Raw genomic sequence first — 23,743 nt, 5'->3', positions numbered from 1 at the left:
ATATATATATATATATATATATATATATATATTGTGATATGTGGATGATTGGACTCAGAGGTGGTGAGCATTTTTAAGGTCCAGATATCAGACTTGAACTATAGTTAAGGGCTTGATGGCCCAATTATAATTAAAACACAACGTCTAACGGTACAGGCAGAATCACGTACCTGTATGTTGCCCTTTAAGAAGCCGCCTGCAGGCACGCGCCCGCCGCAAACTCCGTGAGTGTGATCGCGGGTCCCGTGGACTCGATGTCTGTGGGGATATCCGCGATCATCTCACGGAGAGGAAGAACGGGGAAATGCTAATGTAAACAAGCATTTCCCCGTTCTGCCTAATGACACTGATCCTGATAAAAGCTCCCTGTAATCGGGAGCGGTGATCAGTGTAGTGTCACACACAGCCCCCCCCCACAGTTAGAATCACTCCCTATGACACACCTAACCCCTACAGTGCAGCCTAGTGGTTAACCCCTTCACTGCCAGTCATACTTACACAGTAATCAATGCATTTTTAATTGCACTGATTGCTGTATAAGTGTGAATGGTCCCAAAATTACGCCAAAAGGATCCGATGTGTCCGCCATAATGTCACAGTCCCAAAAAAAATCGCTGGTCGCCGCTATTACTAGTAAAAAAAAAAAAATATTAACTATCCCCTATTTTGTAGACGCTATAACTTTTGTGCAAACCAATTAATAAATGCTTATTGGGGAAAAAAGATGTCAATTTTGTTTGGGAGCCATGTTGCATGACTGCGCAATTGTCAGTTAAAGCGACACAGTGCCGAATCGCAAAAAGTACTCTGGTATTTGGCCAGCCAAATGGTTCAGGGCTTAAGTGGTTAAGAACTTAACACACATTTTCTGTATATGCTGGTTGCCTCAAATCCTTCTGTCTCTTTATGTAATCCCAAACGGACTCAGTGATGTTGAGATCAGGGCTCTGTGGGGGCCAAATCATCACTCTCAGGACTCCTTGTTCTTCTTTACACTAAAGATAATTCCTAAAAACATTGGCTTGGGGCCAGTCACACAGCTCTGTGATGGTATGTCATGATGGATAAATTTCTGCCTTTATTTCTCAGCAATGAGGACACCATTGATCCTGACCAAATCTCTTACTCCATGTGCATAAATGCAGCCCCAAACTTGCAAGGAACCTCCACCATGCTTCACTGTTGCCTGCAACATTCATTATTGTACCTCTCTCTAGCCCTTCAGCAAACAAACTGCCTCCTGCTGCATAAAAAAGAACAAGGAGTCCTGGAAGAGACGGTTTGGCCCCCACAGAGCCCCAATCTCAACATCATCGAGTATGTCTGGGATTACATGAAGAGACAGGAGGATTTGCGGCAGCCTACATGCACAGAAGATTAGTTCTCCAAGATGTTTGGAACAACCTACCTACCAAGTTCCTTCAAAAACTGTGTGCAAGTGTACCTAGAAGAATTGATGCTTTAGATATTTCTTCTGTTTTCTCACTTTGCATTTTGTTAATTGATAAAAAAAAAAGAAAATCTAGTATATATATTTTTGAAAAGATTCTTACTTTACAGCATTTTGCAGAGTGATATATATATATATATATATATATATATATATATATATATATATATATATATATATATATATATATATATATATACATACAGTGCCTTGCGAAAGTATTCGGCCCCCTCGAACTTTTCAACCTTTTGCCACATTTCAGGCTTCAAACATAAAGATATAACATTTTAATTTTTTGTGAAGAATCACCAACAAGTGGGACACAATTGTGAAGTGGAACGAAATCTATTGGATATTTTAAACTTTTTTAGCAAATAAAAAACTGAAAAGTGGTGCGTGCAAAATTATTCGGCCCCTTTACTTTCAGTACAGCAAACTCACTCCAGAAGTTCAGCAAGGATCTCTGAATGATCCAATGTTGTCCTAAATGACTGATGGTGATAAATAGAATCCACCTGTGTGTAATCAAGTCTCTGTATAAATGCACCTGCTCTGTGATAGTCTTAGGGTTCTGTTGAAAGCGCAGAGAGCATCATGAAGACCAAGGAACACACCAGGCAGGTCTGTAATACTATTGTGGAGAAGTTTAAAGCCGGATTTGGATACAAAAAGATTTCCCAAGCTTTAAACATCCCAAGGAGCACTGTGCAAGCGATCATTTTGAAATGGAAGGAGTATCAGACCACTGCAAATCTACCAAGACCTGGCCGTACCTCTAAACTTTCAGCTCACACAAGGAGAAGACTGATCAGAGATGCAGCCAAGAGGCCCATGATCACTCTGGATGAACTGCAGAGAGCTACAGCTGAGGTGGGAGAGTCTGTCCATAGGACAACAATCAGTCGTACACTGCACAAATCTGGCCTTTATGGAAGAGTGGCAAGAAGAAAGCCATTTCTCAAAGATATCCATAAAAAGTCTCGTCTAAAGTTTGCCACAAGCCACCTGGGAGACACACCAAACATGTGGAAGAAGGTGCTCTGGTCAGATGAAACCAAAATTGAACTTTTTGCCCACAATGCAGGGGAAGATGGATGCAGCCAAATACAGGACCAATCTGGATAAAAACCTGTTGGAGTCTGCAAAAGACCTGAAACTAGGACGGAGATTTATCTTCCAACAAGACAATGATCCCAAACATACAGCAACATCTACAAAGGAATGGTTCACAAATAAACATATCCAGGTGTTAGAATGGCCAAGTCAAAGTCCAGACCTGAATCCAATCGAGAATCTGTGGAAAGAGCTGAAAACTGCTGTTCACAAACGCTCTCCATCCAACCTCACTGAGCTCGAGCTGTTTTGCAAGGAAGAATGGGCAAGAATTTCAGTCTCTCGATGTGAAAAACTGATAGAGACATAACCCAAGCGACTTGCAGCTGTAATCGCAGCAAAAGGTGGCTCTACAAAGTATTAACGCAAGGGGGGCGAATAATTTTGCACACCCCACTTTTCATTTTTTTATTAGTTAAAAAAGTTTCAAAAATCCAATAGATTTCGTTCCACTTCACAATTGTGTCCCACTTGTTGGTGATTCTTCACAAAAAATTAAAATTTTATATCTTTATGTTTGAAGCCTGAAATGTGGCAAAAGGTTGAAAAGTTCAGTACAAATATATATAGCGTATATACACACACACGTAGAGATACATATTTGAAGTGCAGCAGAATACTGATGCACATTTTTTACATCAGGATAATGTAGTATACAGTATAAGCCTTTTCCCAAACATAACAGTAAAGTGGTATTAAACACTGAACAAAAAATGTAATATATTGCACCTTACCGATTATTAGATGTGGTGGCCCTATTAGTTTCTTTTTTAGGCTTTTTTTCCCTTCTGTTATCACCTGGTGATCTGACAAGTAACACACCTTCTGTATTATACAGACACCACTGTGAATGAAGGAGCACAGGGGGCAGATTTGGACAATAGCATTGTCAGATAGGGGGAAGAGGAGTGTTCTAAGCACTAGCAGATTTAAAAACAGTAACAAATTGAAGCCAAACTTCAGTAAATACTTTATAATCAGTTATAGCAAACAGTTTTTTTACCTTTTGGTTTATAGGTTTTTACGTATATAAATAAAAGCTGATCATTTTAAGCACCCCTGCCAGTGTTAGGTTGTCTGTCTCATCCATGGAGAGCTACTGCCTGGACCACCAGATGAAAATAGAATTAAAAAAATTCTAAAAAAGGACATCTAAGAATTGGTAAGCCGCAATATAATACATGTTTGCTGTTGGATTTAATACTGCTTTAAGTTTTTTCAAATATAGCTTCAACATGTTAATTGTGTTTTAACACACTAGTTCTTCTCATATAAAATATTTATATGAATGAGTTAAATGAGATTCAACTTGCATATTCCTAAATTGATCAACATGTGAGAAGCACGTTTTTTTTAAAGATCATAAGTATTTCATAGCAAGTTTTCATTTACCTTCAAAACGAATATTGAATCCTGGAGCTGTCTTGGTCTCATCTGTGGAGAATTCAATCCTAATGCAGGACCCTTCACTAATTAGACCTTCAAACGACACGGTCTCTGTTTTTGCTGAATCAAAGAGCATCTTTCCATTGCTGTACACAGCCAACCTGTGTGATATGAAATTATATATTAGACTGCCTTCATGTTTCTACAATCGAGTTTACAATGTTCTTATAGATGGCAAATTTTATATGCAACATGTGTTGCTAAAAAGAGGAAACATATAAACATATTGAAACGCTGTGTATGCAAGTAACAATTTGGCAGTTTGAAAAGCCTGCTGGGGATTACAATATAGTTATATGGTCCTCTGAACAGTAGTAAAATGAAAATACATAGCTAAGATGTCAATGCTATGCCAAAAAGTGAGGACATGAGGAACACATGAACTGCAGATCATCCGTTTTTGCAATACGCAACAATAAATAGGCAATTGTTAAATATAAGGGAAACAAATAAGCAATTGTCGCAATTCACTGGAAACCAAATGGGAATTGTAATACATGGACAAAAAATGGACAACCATTGCAACATGTGGGCAGAAAGCCAAGGTACCTGTAGAACACTAAAACTGGTACACAATCTGGTACAGCTCTGTATAGAAACCTATCAGCTTCCAATTTTTTTTCGTCCAAGCTATTTGAACAAGCTGAAGTTAAAAGTTGATTGGCTACCATGCACAATTGCACTAGATTTTGCACTCTCTAGTTTTAGTAAACTAAGCCCACAGTGTCCGTGGCACCACTTTTTAATATATCCAATCCAAACCTGGACTTAAATGTACCAGAACAGCTCACTCGCTCCCTGAGTCACAGCTGTCACTAATTAGAGAGCTAGCAAAGGGCAACTCTTAGTACTCACTTAATTTGATGATCTGACAGAGTGCGCAGTCCTGGTATTTGCAGATCCTTGTCTGAGAAAGATTTGTCTATCCTGTCCTCAGTCCACACTGACAGAGAATTCCCCCATTGGATGTAACCAGGGAGTACGAAGCCCCCCCCCCCCACCACCTAGGTGTGCCAATGGCAAGAGGTGTTTTTAAACATCATTCCATCATTACTAATCACATTTGTAAAATCCAAGGTTCTTAAACAAAGTCCAATAAAATCTCAAATTAGGAAATCATACTGATCCTTAAAACGGAAAGCAAGGCTACCAATATTTATAGGTAAAGTTGATCCACGGAATAATGGATTGTCTCTCGGGAGATCAGGAAGGAATTTTTCCACCTGCTGGAGCAAATTGGATCATGCATTGTATTGCCCCATACACACGATCAGATTTTCTGACAACAAATGTTGGATGTGAGGTTGTTGGCTGAACGTTCAACCGCGTGTATGCTCCATCGAACATTTGTTGTCGGATTTTCCGCCAACAAATGTTGACTTGCAGGTTCTCAAATTTCTGCCAACAAAATGTTGTTGTTGGAATTTCCACTCGTGTGTACACAAGTCCGACGCACAAAAGTTCACACATGCTCGGAATCAAGCAGAAGAAGCCGCACTGGCTAATGAACTTCCTTTTTTTTTGGCTCATCATTCCCACGTTCCTAATTGTTGCCCAACATTTGTGTGACCGTGTGTATGCAAGACAAGTTTGAGCCAATAACCCGCGGTTTTGTTGTTGGACAATCCAATCGTGTGTATGGGGCATTAGGGTTTTTTGCCTTCCTCTTGATCAACTATGGGTATAGGATTGTGTATATGGGATTGTATGATTTTTTTTTTGTTATATTTGGTTGAACTAGATGGACTTTTCTTTATCGTACATCATAGGACACAGAGAAGCATAGTAATTGCTATTTGGGTTATAGGCCACCTTCAGGTGATGGACACTGGCATACCCAAGACAGGAATTTCACTCCCTATATAACCCCTCCCATATTGGGAGAACCTCAGTTTTTTCACCAGTGTCTAAGGTGCCCAGGCGCCCTTCATGAGAGGGACGTCTGGCCAGGCTTAGAGCGATTAATGTTTTTTTAGGGTGTAATTACAGAGACCCCCTCAGAAGAAGAAGGGTATGTGGTTTTATTCAAATCTCTTCACGGTACCGAAACCGATATGAGATGTCAGACCCATTTTTAAATCTCAAAGATCTGAATCGCTTCCTAAACATGTCGCATGGAGTCAGTCCAATCAGTCCTATCCACCCTATGGGGAGGAGATGTTGTAGCATTTATAGACATCAAAGATCCATATCTATATGTGCCAATTTTCCGAGCTTAGCAGACATTTCAGCTTTTTTGTGGTGGGAGAGCGCTACTTTCGGTTTGCGGCCTTGCCCTTCAGGTCAGCCACCTCTCCCCGGGGATCTACAAAAGTTATGGCCTCAGTACTAGCAAGACTAAGAGGCCAGAGTATAGCGGTAATGGTATACATTGATCTACAGCAGCAGGTTGTCTGTCGTTGGCACGATTAAACGAAGGGTATCCAGTACAGTCGGTATTCTGGGACACCTGGGCTGGATTCTCAACCTGGAGAAATCATCCTTGTGATCAGTAAGGATTATTTTTGTCCCAGGCAAAATCAAGGCTATAAGGAAGCTGGTCCAGGTGGTCAAGGCGAGGAAAGGTTCTTCCATTCGCCTTTGCATGAGGTTGATAGGGAAGATGCTCCCTATGTCCAGTTTCAAGATTGGTGCAATAAAGTATACTGTCTGTTTGGAACAGGAAAGCCTAAGCCTTGGATTATCCAATGAATCTGGCCTCAAGGGTGTGCCAGAGTCTCAGTTGGTGGTTGATAAGCAGGGATTTTCAGGAAGGGAAATCCTTCATTCCGGTTACCTGGAAAATAGTAACAAAGGATGATAGCCTATGGGGCTGGGAAGCAGTCCTAGAAGAGACCATTGTTCAAAGGAAATGGTCAGCGTCCGCAAAGTCCTTGCCCATCAACATCCTGAAGATTTGGCCAGTACGTCTGGCTCTAATAGCGTGGATGTTCAGGTTGCGGAATGGTCCCGTCAGGAATACAGTCCTACTATGCCACAGCAGTGGCTTATTTCAATCACCAAAAAGGAGGCAGCAAAAAACTCACACAGCCCAGATGGAGGTGAACCATGTTCTTGTGGGCAGAAGAACATGTTCCTTGCCTATCTGCAATCTTTATCCCAGGGGTGGAGAATTGGCAAGCAAATTTTTCTGAGCCGCCAACAGTTGTTTCCGGGAGAATGGTCTGTACATCCCAACATCTTTCTAGCCATATGCCAGAAAGGGGGTACCCCCGGACATAGATCTATTAACATCTAAGTTCAACAAGAGGTTGGACAACTTTGTTTCAAGGACAAGGGATCCGCTCGCCTATGGGCTGGATGCTTTAATGACTCCTTGGGATCAGTTCTTACTGATCTATGTGTTCCCGCCAGTTCAGCTGCTACCACGACTGTTATGCGGGCTCAGGGAGAAACAAAAGGTGGTAATTCTAGTGGCCCTGGTGTGGCCCAGTAGATCCTGGTATGCAGGAATCTTAAAGATGTCAGTAAGGGGACCCTTGGTCTCTTCCATATTGGACAGACCTGCTTTCCCAGGGGCCGGTGTTCCATCTGGCCTTACAAGCCCTAAATGTGATGGTTAGGTTATTGAAACCTACATTCTAAGGAGTAGGGGGTTTTCAGGTTCAGAAGTAACTTCCCTGATTAATGCAAGGTAGCCAGCCTCTAGGACCATTTACTATAGGGTCTGGAGGGCCTATGTTTCTTGGTATGAAACCAAAAGATAGCATCCTCAGAAGTATGTCATAAGTAGAGTTCTTGCCTTCCTACAATTAGGAGTAGAAATGAAGTTAGTCGTGAGTACTATCAAGGGTCAAATCTCGGCCGATTGCTTCGCATTCTTGGTCCGGGCCTTTATACAAGGGGTAATGTGTTTAATGTCGCCAGTTAGGTCACCCTTGTGCCCATGGGGTTGAGTGTGGTTTTGTCGGCTTTACAAGGCCATCCTTTTTATGAGCCCTTGCGCCATGTCCTTTTGATCCTTGTGACAGGGAAATTAGTGTTCTTGGTTCCGGTAGCTTCCGCAAAAAGAGTTCCAGAGTTGGCAGCTTTTTCTTGTAAAAAGCCATACTTAATTATTCTTAAGGATAAGGTGGTGCTGCATCCTCACCCATCCTTTTTTACCTAAAGTAATATCTAGTTTTTCATATGAACCAAAGATGTTTCCCTAAACTTCGTTTTTTTTCCAGAACTCCATTCTGCAGAAGAAAGATTATTACACTTTCTCGATGTAGTGAAAGCAGTTAAAGTCTATCTGAAAACAACTACTCAGATACAGAAGACTAATGCTTTTTTTTGTGTTGCCAGAAGGGCCCAGGAAGAGGCAGGCAGCATCAAAATCTACTATTTTTTTGAGTAGATTCAGCAGGTTATTATCCAGGCTCATGGTTTGAAAAGGAGAATTTGAGTTAGAGCCCGCTCTACCAGAGCAGTAAGTGCTTCGTGGCCAGTGCATCACCAAAGCCTCTATGAAGACTTGCAAGGTTGCAAGTTGATCTTTGGTCCATACATTCACTAGATTCTATCAGGTGGATGTGAAAAAGACATGAGGATGCCAACTTTGGGCGCAGTGTGCTGCAGGCAGCAGTATAGGTCCTCAAGTCTGATGACGCCCTGATTTTTTTGTGTCTCCCTCCCCTCAGATAGCATTGCTCTGGGATGTACCACATAGTAATTACTATGCTGCTCTGTATCTAGTGATGTACGCTAAAAAAAATAGGATTTTTATAACAGCATGGGACACAGAGGTTCTTCCCCTCTTTTGGGATATATGTATATTGCTTTGCTAAAAAAACTGAGGTGCTCCCGGTATGGGAGGGGTTATATAGGGAGTGAACTTCCTGTCTTGGGTGTGCCAGTGTCCATCACCTGAAGGTGGCCTATAACCCACATAGTAATTGCTATGCTTCTCTGTGTCCCGTGATGTATTTCAAGAAAATTATTTTACAGGTAAGCTGCTGTCTATACATGTTTTTCACCCACTTTATTCAATCTTGGTTTAGCGCAGCCTTGTAGAGATAGACACCTTGGATCTTAAAATGCAATGAAGGAATGATGCTTTTTGTAAACCTATAATGTTTGCTCAACTACTTCATTGTAGCAACAAGAATTCTAGTAATTTGTTATTTATCACCATCACCATTTTGTTGAGCAAAGTGGATAAGCTGAGTTAACTGAGCAGGCACCACATGTTTAGCTCTGGCTTTACTCATGATTAGAGAAGCATGTATCCATTTCAGGCATTTACGGTCAGTGCATAACACAAGAGAGTAGGACGTGTCCTTATACCTTGCATTAAGTGTTGCCAACAACCCCCTCAATATTTGCATTGACAAGTGCCATTAAGCCAGTGAAAGAATCCCTCAGTAGAAATAATCAAGGGTCAGTGTAGAGCTCAAATGACTCGGCATGCTTTTTTGAGTCATATTTAATAAAATGTGAATGCAGCCTGGTACCTTTGATTTATACTAGAATAACTAAGGGGTTAAGGGATTTAAGGAAACAATTGGGTTGCTCTTTTTCATAAAATAAAAAAACAATAAAATAGACATGAAAAAATTATTCCATTTTGGTGGCATGAAGCTGTGCAGAAAATGTGACCTATTTTGTAGTAAGATGTATGAAAAAAGCTTGTTTAGCAGTTTAAGTCTGGCACGTATAGTTTGTACTTAAGACCTGCTTTTAGTTGGTGATGCTCAGTAATCACTATTGATTTGCAGCAATCTGCAATATGTAAAACAAGCTAGCTTAATTAGCTACCCTACCTTGCAATGACAAAAGCTGAATTCTAAAACTGAACAAAGCATGATGAATAGATACAGGAGTTAGTGTACACTGGATTTACATCTTGCTATAAAAACAAGTATTAGTATAAAATGTATTCTGTGCTGTAAAGTAGAAATTTACCTTTTCAAAGTAAATTAAATTTGTAAGGGATAGGCCCTGAAAACTGGGCACATTTGTTTATGATTTCACAAAAAATGATATCATTCATAAAATGATTCATAAAATGTATATGAGCTCCTAGCTAATTTTCTTTGAGATGTTTTGCATTTTTTGTATGACTTCACCTTAAATTTGGTGCTCAGAGTGGAATAGGCTCTAGTTTTCTGTATCAGGTGTGTGGGGCCAGGAGTTCTGCCCATCTTGTCAGTTGGCCAACCCCTGGTGACTTTGTCATTAGTTGGTTGGATCAGCCTTGCTACAGAAGGGTTCTTTAGCCTTCCCCCTTCCAGGGAGAAAGGCCCTTAGGTAGCCCCCCCCTCTAGGGAGAGAAGCTGTCAAGAAGGCTAATAGAAACACCAATTTAGTAGCTACCTGTGCTCCAAAAAAACTCTTTGTAATGCCTCTTGATGCTGAGACCCACCCATTGACTTCTAGCCTGAAAACTGTCAGTCGTGAAGGCAGAGTCTATAGCTTCAACCAGAGTGACTTAAAGTGGTTGTAACCCTAACTAAAAATAATTATCCTGTTCCTTTAAAGCATGAATAACAGCACAGTGCTCGTGCTGTGTAATTTGTCCCTTTTTATCATCAAAACAGTGGTTCTCAACCTCAGTCCTCAAGTACCTCCAACAGGCCATGGCTGCTGAACCATGATACAGTGGCCAGTTTATGTGCCTCAGTCAGCCCGCAGTCTCTCCTCTCTCCCCCTCCCTGCCTGTCAGCAAATCTCAGTGCCTGCCTCTCCTCTGCTGCTGTTATAATAACTGTGTTTTCTTAACAGAATCTCCTGTGTACTTAAAGGCCATTAAATGTCATGCCACAATATGGAATCTGACATTTTTTTTCTTTCTACAAGATTCCCAAGCTATCAAACTCATTCTCACTAGTAAAATATTGACCAAGAACAAATATGCAGACCATGTGTTTAGGATCAGTGACTCACTAAGCATTTAAAGTGTTACTAAACCCAGGACCCTGAATTCACTATATCTGGTCTCTCACAGTACACAGAACATGGAAATGCAAACGTTTTTGTAAATATACATGGCTAAATACCTTTTCTCATCAACAGTTAAATGAATAATAGAAAGAAAGTTGGGACTTTCTATGAGCAAGTGGCAGCAAGACAAATATATATAATGACTAAATGACTTTATTCATGTACAAGAGGGTATAGAATCACACTCAGTATGCAGTACATTAAAAGCCACTACATAATGTAAATGTTGAAAGAAGTACAGTTCATAGACATATGAAAATTACATATAAAAACATATTCAGATAGTTCATGTACATACAACCTTAAAACCAAAATGGCAGCACATCCCAGTTAACAATGTAGGGAGTGTGCACTCCATGTAAGAGAATAGCAAATAATAAAGGGGTTGATAATTCCTTCTTACTAGAGTTCTTACTGGAACTTACTGGTATCTATATTTATTTGTTTTACAAACTAATGGATGCATCCATTCCTGATGAAGTGTCTTTACACGAAACGCATAGGTAGGATGCAACCTCATTTTAGTTATTCATCTTTCAAATTATCAACCCCCTTATTATTTGCTATTCTCTTACACTGAGTACACACTCTATACATTGTTAATTGGAATGTGCTGCCATTTTGGTTTTAAGATTGTATGTACATGAACTATCTGAATATTTTTTTAATGTCATTTTCATATGTCTATGAACTGTACTTCTTTCAACGTTTACATTATGTAGCGGCTTTTAATGTACTGCATACTGAGTGCTATTCTATACCCTCTTTTATGTGAATAAAGTCATTTAGTCGCTATATATATTTTGTCTTGATTAGCTACCACTGCCCTATACAAAGTCCCAACTTTTTATCTATTATTCATTTGAATCAGGGATAGAGGCACATATTATCATATGTATACCTCATTTAAAGTCCCAAACCTTTCCCCTTCCTTTTTTTTGTTACTCATCAGCAGTTATAACAGTCTTGTGACTTCTATCAGTGTCCAGCAGAGCACTGGTTAAAGCTTGTAGGAGGAGTTTTCATTCTCCTCTGACTGTTCCATGAGGCTGCGGGACCACAAACCCTATGTCTGGACAGTGCTGATTGGCCCTGTGCTGATCACATGCACTCTCCTAAGAAAAACAACAACTCTCTAGCAATACACACCAAACTGAACATGTGCATCTTGCCATCAAAGGCAATGGTTTGAGGACTGTGAAAGGTGGGGGGGGGGGGGGGGTCAGAGAAAACAGCTTTTTTACACAATGCAGAGGATTTACTCCTTAGGTTCCACAATAAGTATAACAAGCATGCATTACTGCATATACAGACAGATGTTGTGGGTTTAGTAGCACCTTAAAGTGGAGGTCCACCCTAAAATGGACCTTCCGCTCATCGGAATCCTCCCCCCCTCCGGCGCCACAATTGGCACCTTTCAGGGGGGAGGGGGGTGCAGTTACCTGGATAATCCAGGTAACTGCACCCACTTCCGGGATAGCTCTCTGCGGAAAGGGGCGTAGATTACGCCCCTTTCCGCAAGTGCCCGCCCCCTTCCGCAAGTGCCCCGCTGCCTGCTGGGAAACACACAGATCCCAGAGGCAGCGGGGACTGTCCTTATTGTGCAGCGCGGCTCGCGCATGCGCAGTAGGGAACCGGGAAATGAAGCCGAAAAGCCTCCATTTCCTGATTCCCATACCCAAGATGGCGGCGGCAGCACCCGAGTGACGATCTAAAGATCGGCTTCGGGTGCCGACATCGCGGGCGCGCTGGACAGGTAAGTGTCACTATTTTAAAAGTCAGCAGCTGCAGTATTTGTAGCTGCTGGCTTTTAAAAATAAAAAAAAAACGCGGAGTCCCGGCGGACTCCCGCTTTAAAGTGTTGCTAAACCCAATAATATGAAAATAGTTAATCTGACCCCTACAGTTCCTGCAGCTTATAAATCTTTTTACTTTAACTTTTACTTATTACTTTTACTTTTTACTTTTACTTTTTGCCACTATATACCTTTTTGGATGATCTGTATACCATGGTTACATGATAAACTTTGGCGTCCTTTTTTTCCCACAAATAGAGCTTTCTTTTGGTGGTATTTGATCACCTCTCTGGTTTTTATTTTTTGTGCTATAAACAAAAATAGAGCGACAATTTTGAAAAAAAAATCAATATTTTTTACTTTTTGCTATAATAAATATTCCCAAAAAATATATAAAAAAACATTTTTTATCCTCAGTTTAGGCTGATACATATTCTTCTACATATTTTTGGTAAAAAAAAAGTGCAATTAGCGATTATTCATTGGTTTGCGCAAAAGTTATAGCGTTTAAAAAATAGGGGATAGTTTTATAGCATTTTTATTAATTTTTTTTTTACTAGTAATGGCGGCGATCAGTGATTTTTATTGTGACTGTGACATTATGGCGGACACATCGGACATTTTTGACACATTTTTGGGACCATTGTAATTTATACAGCAATCAGTGCTATTTAAATGCACTGATTCCTGTGTAAATGACACCAGCAGTGAAGGAGTTAACCACTAGGGGGCAGTGTAGGGTTTATGTATGACGTGATGTGTTTTTTTATTGTAGGGGGCGTTGCCTGGCTTGTGACATCACTGATCGTCCTTCCCTATAAAAGGGAACAGGCGATCGGTGACAGCCACCCAGGGAAGCACGTGGAGAGGTTTGCTTACACAGGCCTCTCCTCGTTCTTCAGCTCTGTGACCCGATCGCGGGACACCAGTGGCGATCGGGTCCACTGGTCCACGGAGCTCAGGTTCGGGTCGGTCGCTCCCGACCCATGGCTGGTCACTTAAAGAATCACGTACCGGTACGTGATTGTGCCCAGCCATGCCATTCTGCTGACGTATATCGGCGTGAGGCAGTCCTTAAGTGGTTAAAGTGATTGTAAAGTCTCGTTCTTTTTCTATAACAATACCAAACATGTTATACTTACCTGCCCTGTGCAGTGGATTTTCACAGAACAGCCCGGATCCTCCTCTTTTCGGGTTCCTCATCTGTACTCCTGGCCCCTCCCTCCTGTTCAGTGCCTCCACAGCAAGCAGCTTACTATGGGAGCACTCGAGCTGAGTCACAACTCCCTCTGTCCATTCAGACATGGAGCCGCTGCCTAGCCCCACCCTTCTCTCTCCTGATTGACAGCAGCTGGAGCCAATAGCACTGCTGCTGTGTCTCAGCCAATAAGCAGGGAGAGTCTTGGACAAACCGAGACACTCATGGACATCGCTAGACAGAGATAGGGCTCAGGTAACTATTAGGGGGGCTGCTGCATACACAAGGCTTTTTATTTGAATGAATAGAATGCATTCAGATAAAAAACCATCTGACTTTATGACCCCTTTAAGGGTTAACTCCTGCTAGCACAATTTTTGTTAGGTAACAGCAAAAATGTTCCACCGCTTTAAGCAGTTTTTTTTAGTTACCTGAAATAACTCTAATTAGTTTAAATGGCTCACTTGCCAGACATGAAGCAGCTGTCAGTACAGATCTGTTTCACATACGTCATATGGATATATCTTTGAATCCTATCATCAAAAAATAATATATTGTTCCATTTTTTTTTTCATTTGCTTGAAGTTCTCCTTTCTCTGACTGGCAGAATAATAGCTTACCCAAATCCACAACTGCCTACAGCAATCCACATTTATCCTACACTTTTCTCTGGCAGTAAAAGAAAGAGGCGTAACAGTCAGAGATGTAGGTAGAAGGTCCTGTTGTCATGAAGAAAGTATTCAGATGATTATTGACATGCCAAAATGTATTTTTTTGCTTATTAATTCACATGTCCCTATGGACATTCCAATCTTCGTTAGTATAGGTGTCATTCTAATTCAATGATTCTGAGTAAGCCGACATAGTCTTTGCAGAACCAGTAGTTATTTTCTATGTTTGGCCACCATGTATTGGTACAGCCTGTTTTCCTTCCTGCAGGGCTGTCACAGCCCCTGCAGGGCTGGTGATGATTGTTTACACTTTGTGTGCCCATCTGGTATCTAGGTGGCACCTACCTCACAAACAAAATATAAGTTGTGCACATACCCTAACCTGCACAACCCTGTGAGTCCGCTCAGTCCATAATGTCCTTAGAATATTCCATATAATTACCACTGCGGCTCCTGCACCTCCTCCGGGATTGGCGTGGGGGGGGGGGGGAGTGATCAAACTAGTGCAAAGGAGATAAAAACAAGGAAGGCGAGGGCATGTATTAAACTGGATATTTATTGAAAAAATGAAACAGTATCTCCTTTACAGAACATATGCATACTGCATGGGCATACGGAGATAGAATGGCTGCAATATAAGCCCTACCCGAAGATAAGCCCTAGTTAAAGTCCTTGTAAAATCATGTAATCCACGCTGAAAAAGGATTGTATAATGTCCAGTGTGTGTCTTTATGTAACAGTATTGTAGAAAAGATCTTATTTACAGCGCAGCTGGGCACTCATGCGACCTGCCAGAGCTCTCTTCCTCTCCTACCTACCAACGTCTCCTGCCCTTCCCTCTGCAGTGCTCAGAGTGGGACCGACCTCAGCGGGGATCTCGGCATCTCCCTCAGCAGTGCTCAGAGCGGAGAAGAAGAGCTCTGGCAGGTCATGTGTGCACCCAGCGACGCTGTAAATAAGGTATTTTCTACAATGTTACATAAAGACACACACTGGACATTATATAATACATTTACAGAGCAGATTAAATGATTTTACAAGGGCTTTAACTAGGGTTTATTTTGAGGATTACATAGATGCTAACTCCTGAGCTGACAGAGAAGGAGAGTGACAAATAAGACATCCCCTGAAAACAAGCCCTGGTGCATTTTTTGTAGCCAAAATTAATATGAGACCCTGTCTTATTTTCGGGGAAACACGGTAGTGCTCTGAAGCTACTCACTGGATGACACATCTGACATCAACAGCTACTGGAGTATCTTGCAGTGAAAGGGCTTACTGTGCTGGAATGGCAATGGATTTAAAGCCTCTGGAGGCTTGATAAAAGGGGAATTAATCTCCAGGGTGTCCTTACACACTATGCTGAGGATACCTATGTGTGCCCACAGATGCTTACTGTTCTGTACATAAGTTTTTGTTTATTTTTTCATCAAACATTTGGTTTAATACAGGCCTGAGTTCTCCTTGTGTATATGCTATTGGCACCTACCTCACAGGCTACCTATCAGTGTAGATGAAGAGACACTTAGAAAGATTATGGTACTTTGTTATACAAAGTTTCCACGTTACTGTTTCTCAACTGCTGTCTTCTAACCAAGTAGTCACAATAAGTTTGAACAATCATCACCCGCTCTAAAGAGACTGATCGTCTGGTACACCAAAATCCCCTATTAGTGGCCCTTGTGTGCAGTGAAAGGCAGCAAAGATAGAGGTTAGGGACTTTTCATCTACTTCCTTGGGTTAATAACCACTGAGTCAACATGTTATATTAAATCGTTTTGTACATAACTTTATTCAGAACATTATACAATTCGTAAAAGAAAGGGGTTTATTCCATAAAAACAAGTTAACAAACTGCTTGTCCAGGGTGATGTAATGCTGGATCCAAGATCCAGGATTGAAGATTTAAAAAGATATACAAAACCGGTTCTTGAATCCAGGATTACATCACCCTGGACAAACAGTTTGTTAAAGCGGAGGTCCACCCTAAAGTGGATCTTCCGCTCATCGGAACCCTCCCCCCCTCCGGTGCCACAATCGGCACCTTTCAGGGGGGAGGGGGGTGCAGTTACCTGGATAATCCAGGTAACTGCACCCACTTCCGGGATAGCTCTCTGCGGAAAGGGGCGTAACTTACGCCCCTTTCCGCAAGTGCCCGCCCCTTCCCGCAAGTGCCCCGCTGCCTGCTGGGAAACACACAGATCCCAGAGGCAGCGGGGAGCGTCCTTATTGCGCAGCGCGATTCGCGCATGCACAGTAGGGAACCGGGAAATGAAGCCGAAAGGCTCCATTTCCTGATTCCCATACCCAAGATGGCGGCGGCAGGACCCGACAGGCGACCTAGAGATCGGCTTCGGGTGCCGACATCGCGGGCGCGCTGGACAGGTAAGTGTCACTATTTTAAAAGTCAGCAGCTGCAGTATTTGTAGCTGCTGGCTTTTAAAAAAAAAAAAAAAACGCGGAGTCCCGGTGGACTCCCGCTTTAACTTGTTTTATGGAATAAACCCCTTTCTTTTACACCCTTAAAGACCAAGATATTTTTTGCGATACGGCACTGCGTTACTTTAACTGACAATTGCGCGGTCGTGCGACATTGTACGCAAATAAAATTGATGTCCTTTTTTTCCTCACAAATAGAGATGTCTTTTTGTGGTATTTAATCACCTCTGTGGTTTTTATTTTTTTGCGCTAGAAACAAAAGAGACTGACAATTTTGAAAAACAAAATATATATTTTTTACTTTCGGATATAAAACATATCCAATAAAAAAATGTAAAAATCGAATTTCTTCATCAGTTTAGGCCAATATGTATTCTGCTACGTATTTTTGGTAAAAAACATCCCAATAAGCACATATTGATTGGTTTGCACAAAAGTTATATTGTCTACAAAATAGGGGATAGATTTATAGCATTTTTATTTTTTTTTATTTTTTTACTAGTAATTGAGACTCTCAGCGATTTTTAGTGGGACTGCAACATTGTGACAAACAGATCGGACCCCTAACTGACACTTTTGACACTTTTTTGGGAACCAATGACATTATTACAGTGATCAGTGCTAAAAATAGGCACTGACACTGTTTAAATGACATTGGCAGGGAAGGGTTTAACATCAAGGATGATCAAAGGGTTACGTGTATTCCCTGTTTGTGCTTTCTTACTATGGGGAGATGGGCCCACTGCATGGACACAGTGATCCGTGTTCCTGATTAGCGGGAACACAAGATTGCAGTACCCATGCCTGACAGAGCGGCGGTCTTCCATGTTTACATTGGCAGGCCACCGTTCTATCTCTCTGGGGAACGATCGGTGGGTTCTGGCAGACATTCTGTGGCAGACGCCGTTTCGCGCAGCCTTGCCACCTTGCCACAGTTTAACTGCGGCGGGTGGTCGGCAAGTGGTTAAGAATTTTATAATGTTCTAAATAAAGTTATGTACAAATGATTTTATATAACGTGTTGGCTCAGTGGTTATTAACTCAAGGAAGTACATGAAAAGTCCCAAACCTTATTCAGATTTTTATAATTGTCTCTTAAGGGATAGTTCTTCCTTAGGTTGCGTATTGAATAACACTCTACCCCCACACACAATACGTTTCAGCATAGAATGAGGCTCACCCCAGAAGTATACTTCTTAGAGGCTTATCTTACAGGGCTTCACCAGGCTGCAGGGCCTTGGATGAGTAGTTTCTGCTTCAGGGTGCTGTTTGTGTAAAGAGAAGAGGCAGCAGGATGTAACCACTAACCGAGCCCTCTGTCCGCCTGTCATCCAGTCACAGCAAGGAGACAGGTTGGATCAAACTTTTCAGCATTTGAAAACAGCAACGAAAAAACTTGCTGGATATTATAAGGACCACTGACATGTCAATTGTCAGGGGCCACAGGGAAGTCCCACTTTGCACAGCACTGAAACCTACCTGGAAATCACTGAGTGGGCTGTTTACATCTAGGAATAGCACATTTCTACATAATCTAACAAAATAACTACACACACACTGATTATAATTATTATACTATATTTTCTACTTTCAGTTTTACTACTACTAATAATAATTACTAATAATTGATTGGTTTTAATTTTAGCATTACAACTGTTGGGTCTTAATAAAGAATTTGATTTGTATATGTTATAATAACAGTATCAATTGCATTGCTCAATAGGACTTGTAATATACAAGTAATGAGTATACTGTGTAATAGGGTTAATGGTTCTGTGGTAATGTTATGATTTCCATTGTATATTTGGTATTCAGAGTGGTGTTTTGTACCTTTGTAAGGCTCGGGAACAAGCCTGCAGGTGGCCCCCGCAAGTATCTTGTTCTGGGGGCACACAGATAAGAAGAATAGCCTGGAGCATTGACGGAGGACCCCGGAGGAGGACGTTCAGGGCTTCTATGTGCAAACCATTGCACAGAGTGGTTAAATATAACATGTTTGTTATTTTAATAAAAAAATGTGAGTGTTTACAATCACTTTAATTATTTTCCTAGTAATTACCTATACACTTTTGAAATTGAGAAAGGGTGGGGACACCTGAAACTGTCATTATATTTTGTATAGGGAAAAGAAAGAGCTAAGTAAGGCAAGGGATTAACAACGCACCTCATCCCAATTGTAACAGATAGGGAGGAACGGAAGGAGAAGGGCGGGACTGTTACGGTGCTAGTAATGGTTAGAAAAAAGTATATAGATGTTTAGATAAAAAAGAATATTTTATTAAATGTAGTAAAAGCGATCAAGAGAATACAAAAAGATCAAATTTAACAATATACATATATTGGCTGGCATACAGAGCAATATATAAAATCCAACAATTAGTTTGAATAACCATATTCTTGGCAGTTCAGATGGAAAATTCCCGACATGTTTCGCCTATTGTTAGGCTTCTTCAGGGGAGCCAATAATTGGTGGAAGAGAAATTGTTTTGTTTAAAATACAGAAAAGGTTCACTCCGAATAGAGAAAAACAAAACAGCATTAATGGAGACGGTCATATACAAAAGCACACTCTTAGTCCTCAGCATTGCCCAGGTGTCTCAAGGGACCAATCAATACAGAGTAAAACAAATAGTATGTGTGTGTCATTGGAAAGTATAAATTAATAATACCTACCAATCTAAAACAGATGCGTCTAATCCCTAAGAAGAAGACCCCACCCGGGATTGGGAAGCGAACCGATCAGAGATAACCGCCAATGCGGTGACTGCAGGAGACAAAATAAGCGAACAGGCAAATCTAATATTTTACCATTTTTACAAGGAGCTTGAAAAAGCTTCCATAGAAATTAGGGTAATTAATAGATTGAAAAAGTCCATTACAATAAGGAATAAATTCAAAACATACCTGTGCTGAGTTAGGTGTATCATGTGTTACACATGGGGAACTGGAAATTACCCAGAAAAGGGTCCTTGAAATTATTTCTAGAAGCCCGTGAATTGATCTTGATTGTAATGGGGTAAAGCACAAAAAGAAAAAAGAAAAATATTCAGATGTATAAAAAGAGCCCTAAAGCAGAGCAAGAGGAAGAAAGAAAAGGGAATTGGTTGGGCATTATGCTCAAAAAGTAGCTTTTAATCCATTAAAATGAATCTTGCTTACCAAAATCGCATAAAAATGCAGTCTCAATTGTAGCTGTATTCTGCAAACAGCAACCCAAGCGTACCGCACAGCAGACAGCAATGGAGCCACACCATTCAGGTTCCGAGCGGAACCGCCAGAAAAAAAGGAAAGTGAATCTAGGGTATAGAAATGACCAAATTAAATTTAAATGAATTGGACAAAAAGGGAAGGAGAGAAGGTTGGAACAGCTACGTTGTCTGCGTGGACAAACTCCGCACTTGTTCTATAAACTGACCTTACGGCGATGTCGACTCACAAGGGCTCGGCAGGGCGGACAGACCTGCAGTGTTGGCGAACGCCTTTTTATCTCCCTCATCATCCGGCGTCTAATTAGCGACGTCGGATGTGAGCGGACAGTGGATGCGGAACAGCGCATGCGCGCGCACCCGCGTCACACAAAAGGCCTACAGTCCCCATAATGCCCGGCGGCGGCGTCTCCGTAACTAAGGAGACCGGGACGCCGCGACAGGCAATAACGGGGAACATGGGAGAGACACTCAAGAGGGCTCAAAAGAGCCCTGTGAAGACTGTCAATCCAGGGACCCAGTGTGGCGAATGTGCTCGCCCAGCAGCCCGCATATTGACAGGTCCAGCTCCCACATAGCTGGACCTGTGTGTCCATGCAGGCACCCATAATAGGCGGAAACAAAGTGATCGGACGCGCCCCCCCCCCACAAGGAAGGCAACCTAGAAACAAATGACTAGGGGGAAACATCGAGACAATATATGACACTGAAAACAGTGTGGATTGGTCTAAATGGTTGACAACCAAAAAATGGTTTTGTGGTCTAAGTTAAACTAAATCCCTTGAGACATATGGACCAAAGTAGGAAGGAAGAACTGTGCCTGTCGGCCGACTCCATATGGATTCATAGATGTACAATGAAACAATAAACAAGTTATAATAATGAATTTGAACAGATTCATACGACAGAGCGTTAATGAGGACAGCTACCTTATACATGAAGCATAAACAAAAAATCAATAATGTTTAAAGTGTAAAATAAAAAAATGAAGAAAGAAGCAGGTGGAATTTTTACATGAACTAGAATAGAAAAATAAAGTTTAAAGATAAAGATAAAAAAAGCGACAATTATTAAGTAGATCAATAAGGTTGTTATTTTAGACTGAAAACAAAAACTGAAATGTAGCCGGAATAAATGACACATAGCAACAGAAAAACAATAAACAGAAGATAAATAAAAGTAAAAATAAAAATAAATATAAAAAAATAATAATAAAAAAAAAAAAAAAAATTAAAATAAAAATAAAAATAAATATAAAGATAAAAAAAAAAAAATAATAAAAAAAAAAAAAAAATTTTATATAAATATAAAAAAAAAAAAAAAAAAAACGTGTGAAATGTGAAATGTGAAAATACTGACAATTTTGCAGAGAATGGGTAGCCCTAGTTTCAAAGGAGCGGGCCCCCCATGGAAAATTCCATGGGTTCAGGATTAAACATATTAGTTATTGAGGGGTATGAGGAAGTAATAGTTTTTAGAGAAAGTGTTTGAATGTAATGTATTCATTTAAACCTGGATGCTTAGTGGCTTCTAAGGTATATATCCATTGGGTTTCCAATTGAAGTAAACGCGTGTCTATTTCACCACCCCGGGCATGAATGGGCACATGTTCCAGAGCTGCGAAATATACACCGTTGGAATCAAAATTGTGGGAATTGCCTATATGTCTGTTTAATGCTGTAGTGCATAATCGTTTAGATAAAGGCAGCATGTGATCTCTGATTCTTTTATAGAATGGACGCTTGGTCTTTCCAATGTAGAAACATCCACAAGGGCAGTTGGCAATATAGACAATCCCCACAGTTTTACAAGTAACACAATGTCCAATGGTGCGAACAGAACCATTAGGTAGTGTGATTTGTGATGATCCTGAAATGAAGCGACAAATATCGCAGTGGCCACAAGGATAGGTGCCAGTGCGATTGGGTTTGACAGGTCGGAGGGTATTGAAGTGACTTGTGACTAGTCGGTCTCTCATGGACTGGGATCTGCGGTATGTCAATTGGGGAAAAGGCTTGATGTATTTATGAATAATTGGGTCGGCCGTTAGTAAGGGCCAATATTTGTCAAGAATTGCTTTCATTTGATGATGTTGACGTGAATACTGTGTTATGATGCGTATGGGTGCATGGGAGGTAGGTTTGGGTTTGGGGTAAATTAAATGGCTTCTGTTCAATTTAGATACTTTATTGTAGGTGCGTTTTAGTAATGATTTACTGTATCCACGTTGACAGAGTCGTGTGGTGAGATCCCGTGCAGCTAATTCAAAATCCACGTCTTGAGAACAGTTGCGACGTAAACGAAGGTACTGGCTGTACGGAATGCTGTCTATAAGTGATCTAGGGTGAGCACTTTCCGCATGAAGGATAGTGTTCCCCGCAGAGGGTTTACGGTATAGGGCTGAGTCAATAACACCATTTTTGTCCAATTTGATGTGTATATCCAGAAAATTAATCTGGGTCTGACTGAATTCCATCGTGAATTTGAGATTAAATTGATTGGTAGATAAGTTGTCAAAGAATTCATGTAATTCATCAAGGGAACCAGTCCATAGTAACAAAATGTCATCAATATAACGGTGCCAACCCAAGATGAACTGGCACCAATCCCGGGATTGGTCATCTGAGAAGATATGTCGCTCCCACCCCCCCAGGTACAGATTGGCGTAGGTAGGGGCACATTTAGTGCCCATAGCCACGCCCTGCACCTGGAGGTAGTGGGAGCGATCAAACATGAAATAATTGTGCGTGAGAATGAACTCTAAAAGTTGAAGCACAAATTTGTCATAATTCTGCGAAATAGAACCACGTTCCCGAAGGAAGGAGTGCATGACTTGGATGCCTATTGAGTGTGGGATGGAATTGTAAAGACACTCAACATCCAAGGCCACTAGCCATGTACCTGGGGGAAGTTGTTTCCCATCTAAAATCCGTAATAGATCGATGGTGTCCTTTACATAGGATGGCAAAGATAGTACATGTGGAAAAAGGTGCTTGTCAATGAGAGCACTGGCGTTCTCAGTCATATATTTATATAAAAATTTTTTTTATTATTTTTTTTTTTTATCTTTATATTTATTTTTATTTTTATTTTAATTTTTTTTTATTATTATTTTTTTATATTTATTTTTATTTTTACTTTTATTTATCTTCTGTTTATTGTTTTTCTGTTGCTATGTGTCATTTATTCCGGCTACATTTCAGTTTTTGTTTTCAGTCTAAAATAACAACCTTATTGATCTACTTAATAATTGTCGCTTTTTTTATCTTTATCTTTAAACTTTATTTTTCTATTCTAGTTCATGTAAAAATTCCACCTGCTTCTTTCTTCATTTTTTTATTTTACACTTTAAACATTATTGATTTTTTGTTTATGCTTCATGTATAAGGTAGCTGTCCTCATTAACGCTCTGTCGTATGAATCTGTTCAAATTCATTATTATAACTTGTTTATTGTTTCATTGTACATCTATGAATCCATATGGAGTCGGCCGACAGGCA

The 23,743-nt window shown here is 40.7% G+C and overlaps 1 protein-coding gene and 1 long non-coding RNA gene across 3 annotated transcripts in view; both read right to left on the bottom strand.

Annotated features, from left to right (window-relative positions):
• Positions 1-23,743, bottom strand: part of SEZ6L (seizure related 6 homolog like) — a 614,672-nt gene that overhangs the window by 147,712 nt on the left and 443,217 nt on the right. For both annotated transcript variants that reach the window (XM_077461365.1, XM_077461364.1), the window contains one exon: positions 3,956-4,110. In XM_077461365.1, coding sequence (XP_077317491.1) covers positions 3,956-4,110 — 155 coding nt within the window. The remainder of the gene's footprint in view (positions 1-3,955; positions 4,111-23,743) is intronic.
• Positions 19,293-20,645, bottom strand: LOC143940212 (uncharacterized). Its single transcript, XR_013263830.1, has 2 exons — positions 19,711-20,645; positions 19,293-19,548 (listed from the first exon to the last, which is right to left on the bottom strand). It is a non-coding gene; the product is annotated as an uncharacterized LOC143940212 (long non-coding RNA).

The sequence above is a fragment of the Lithobates pipiens genome, unplaced genomic scaffold (assembly GCF_037356315.1).
Source record: "Lithobates pipiens isolate NorthernLeopardFrog02 unplaced genomic scaffold, aLitPip1_a1.2 Scaffold_3, whole genome shotgun sequence".
Classification (NCBI taxonomy): Eukaryota; Metazoa; Chordata; class Amphibia; order Anura; family Ranidae; genus Lithobates; species Lithobates pipiens.
This window is presented reverse-complemented; position numbering and strand designations above follow the sequence as displayed.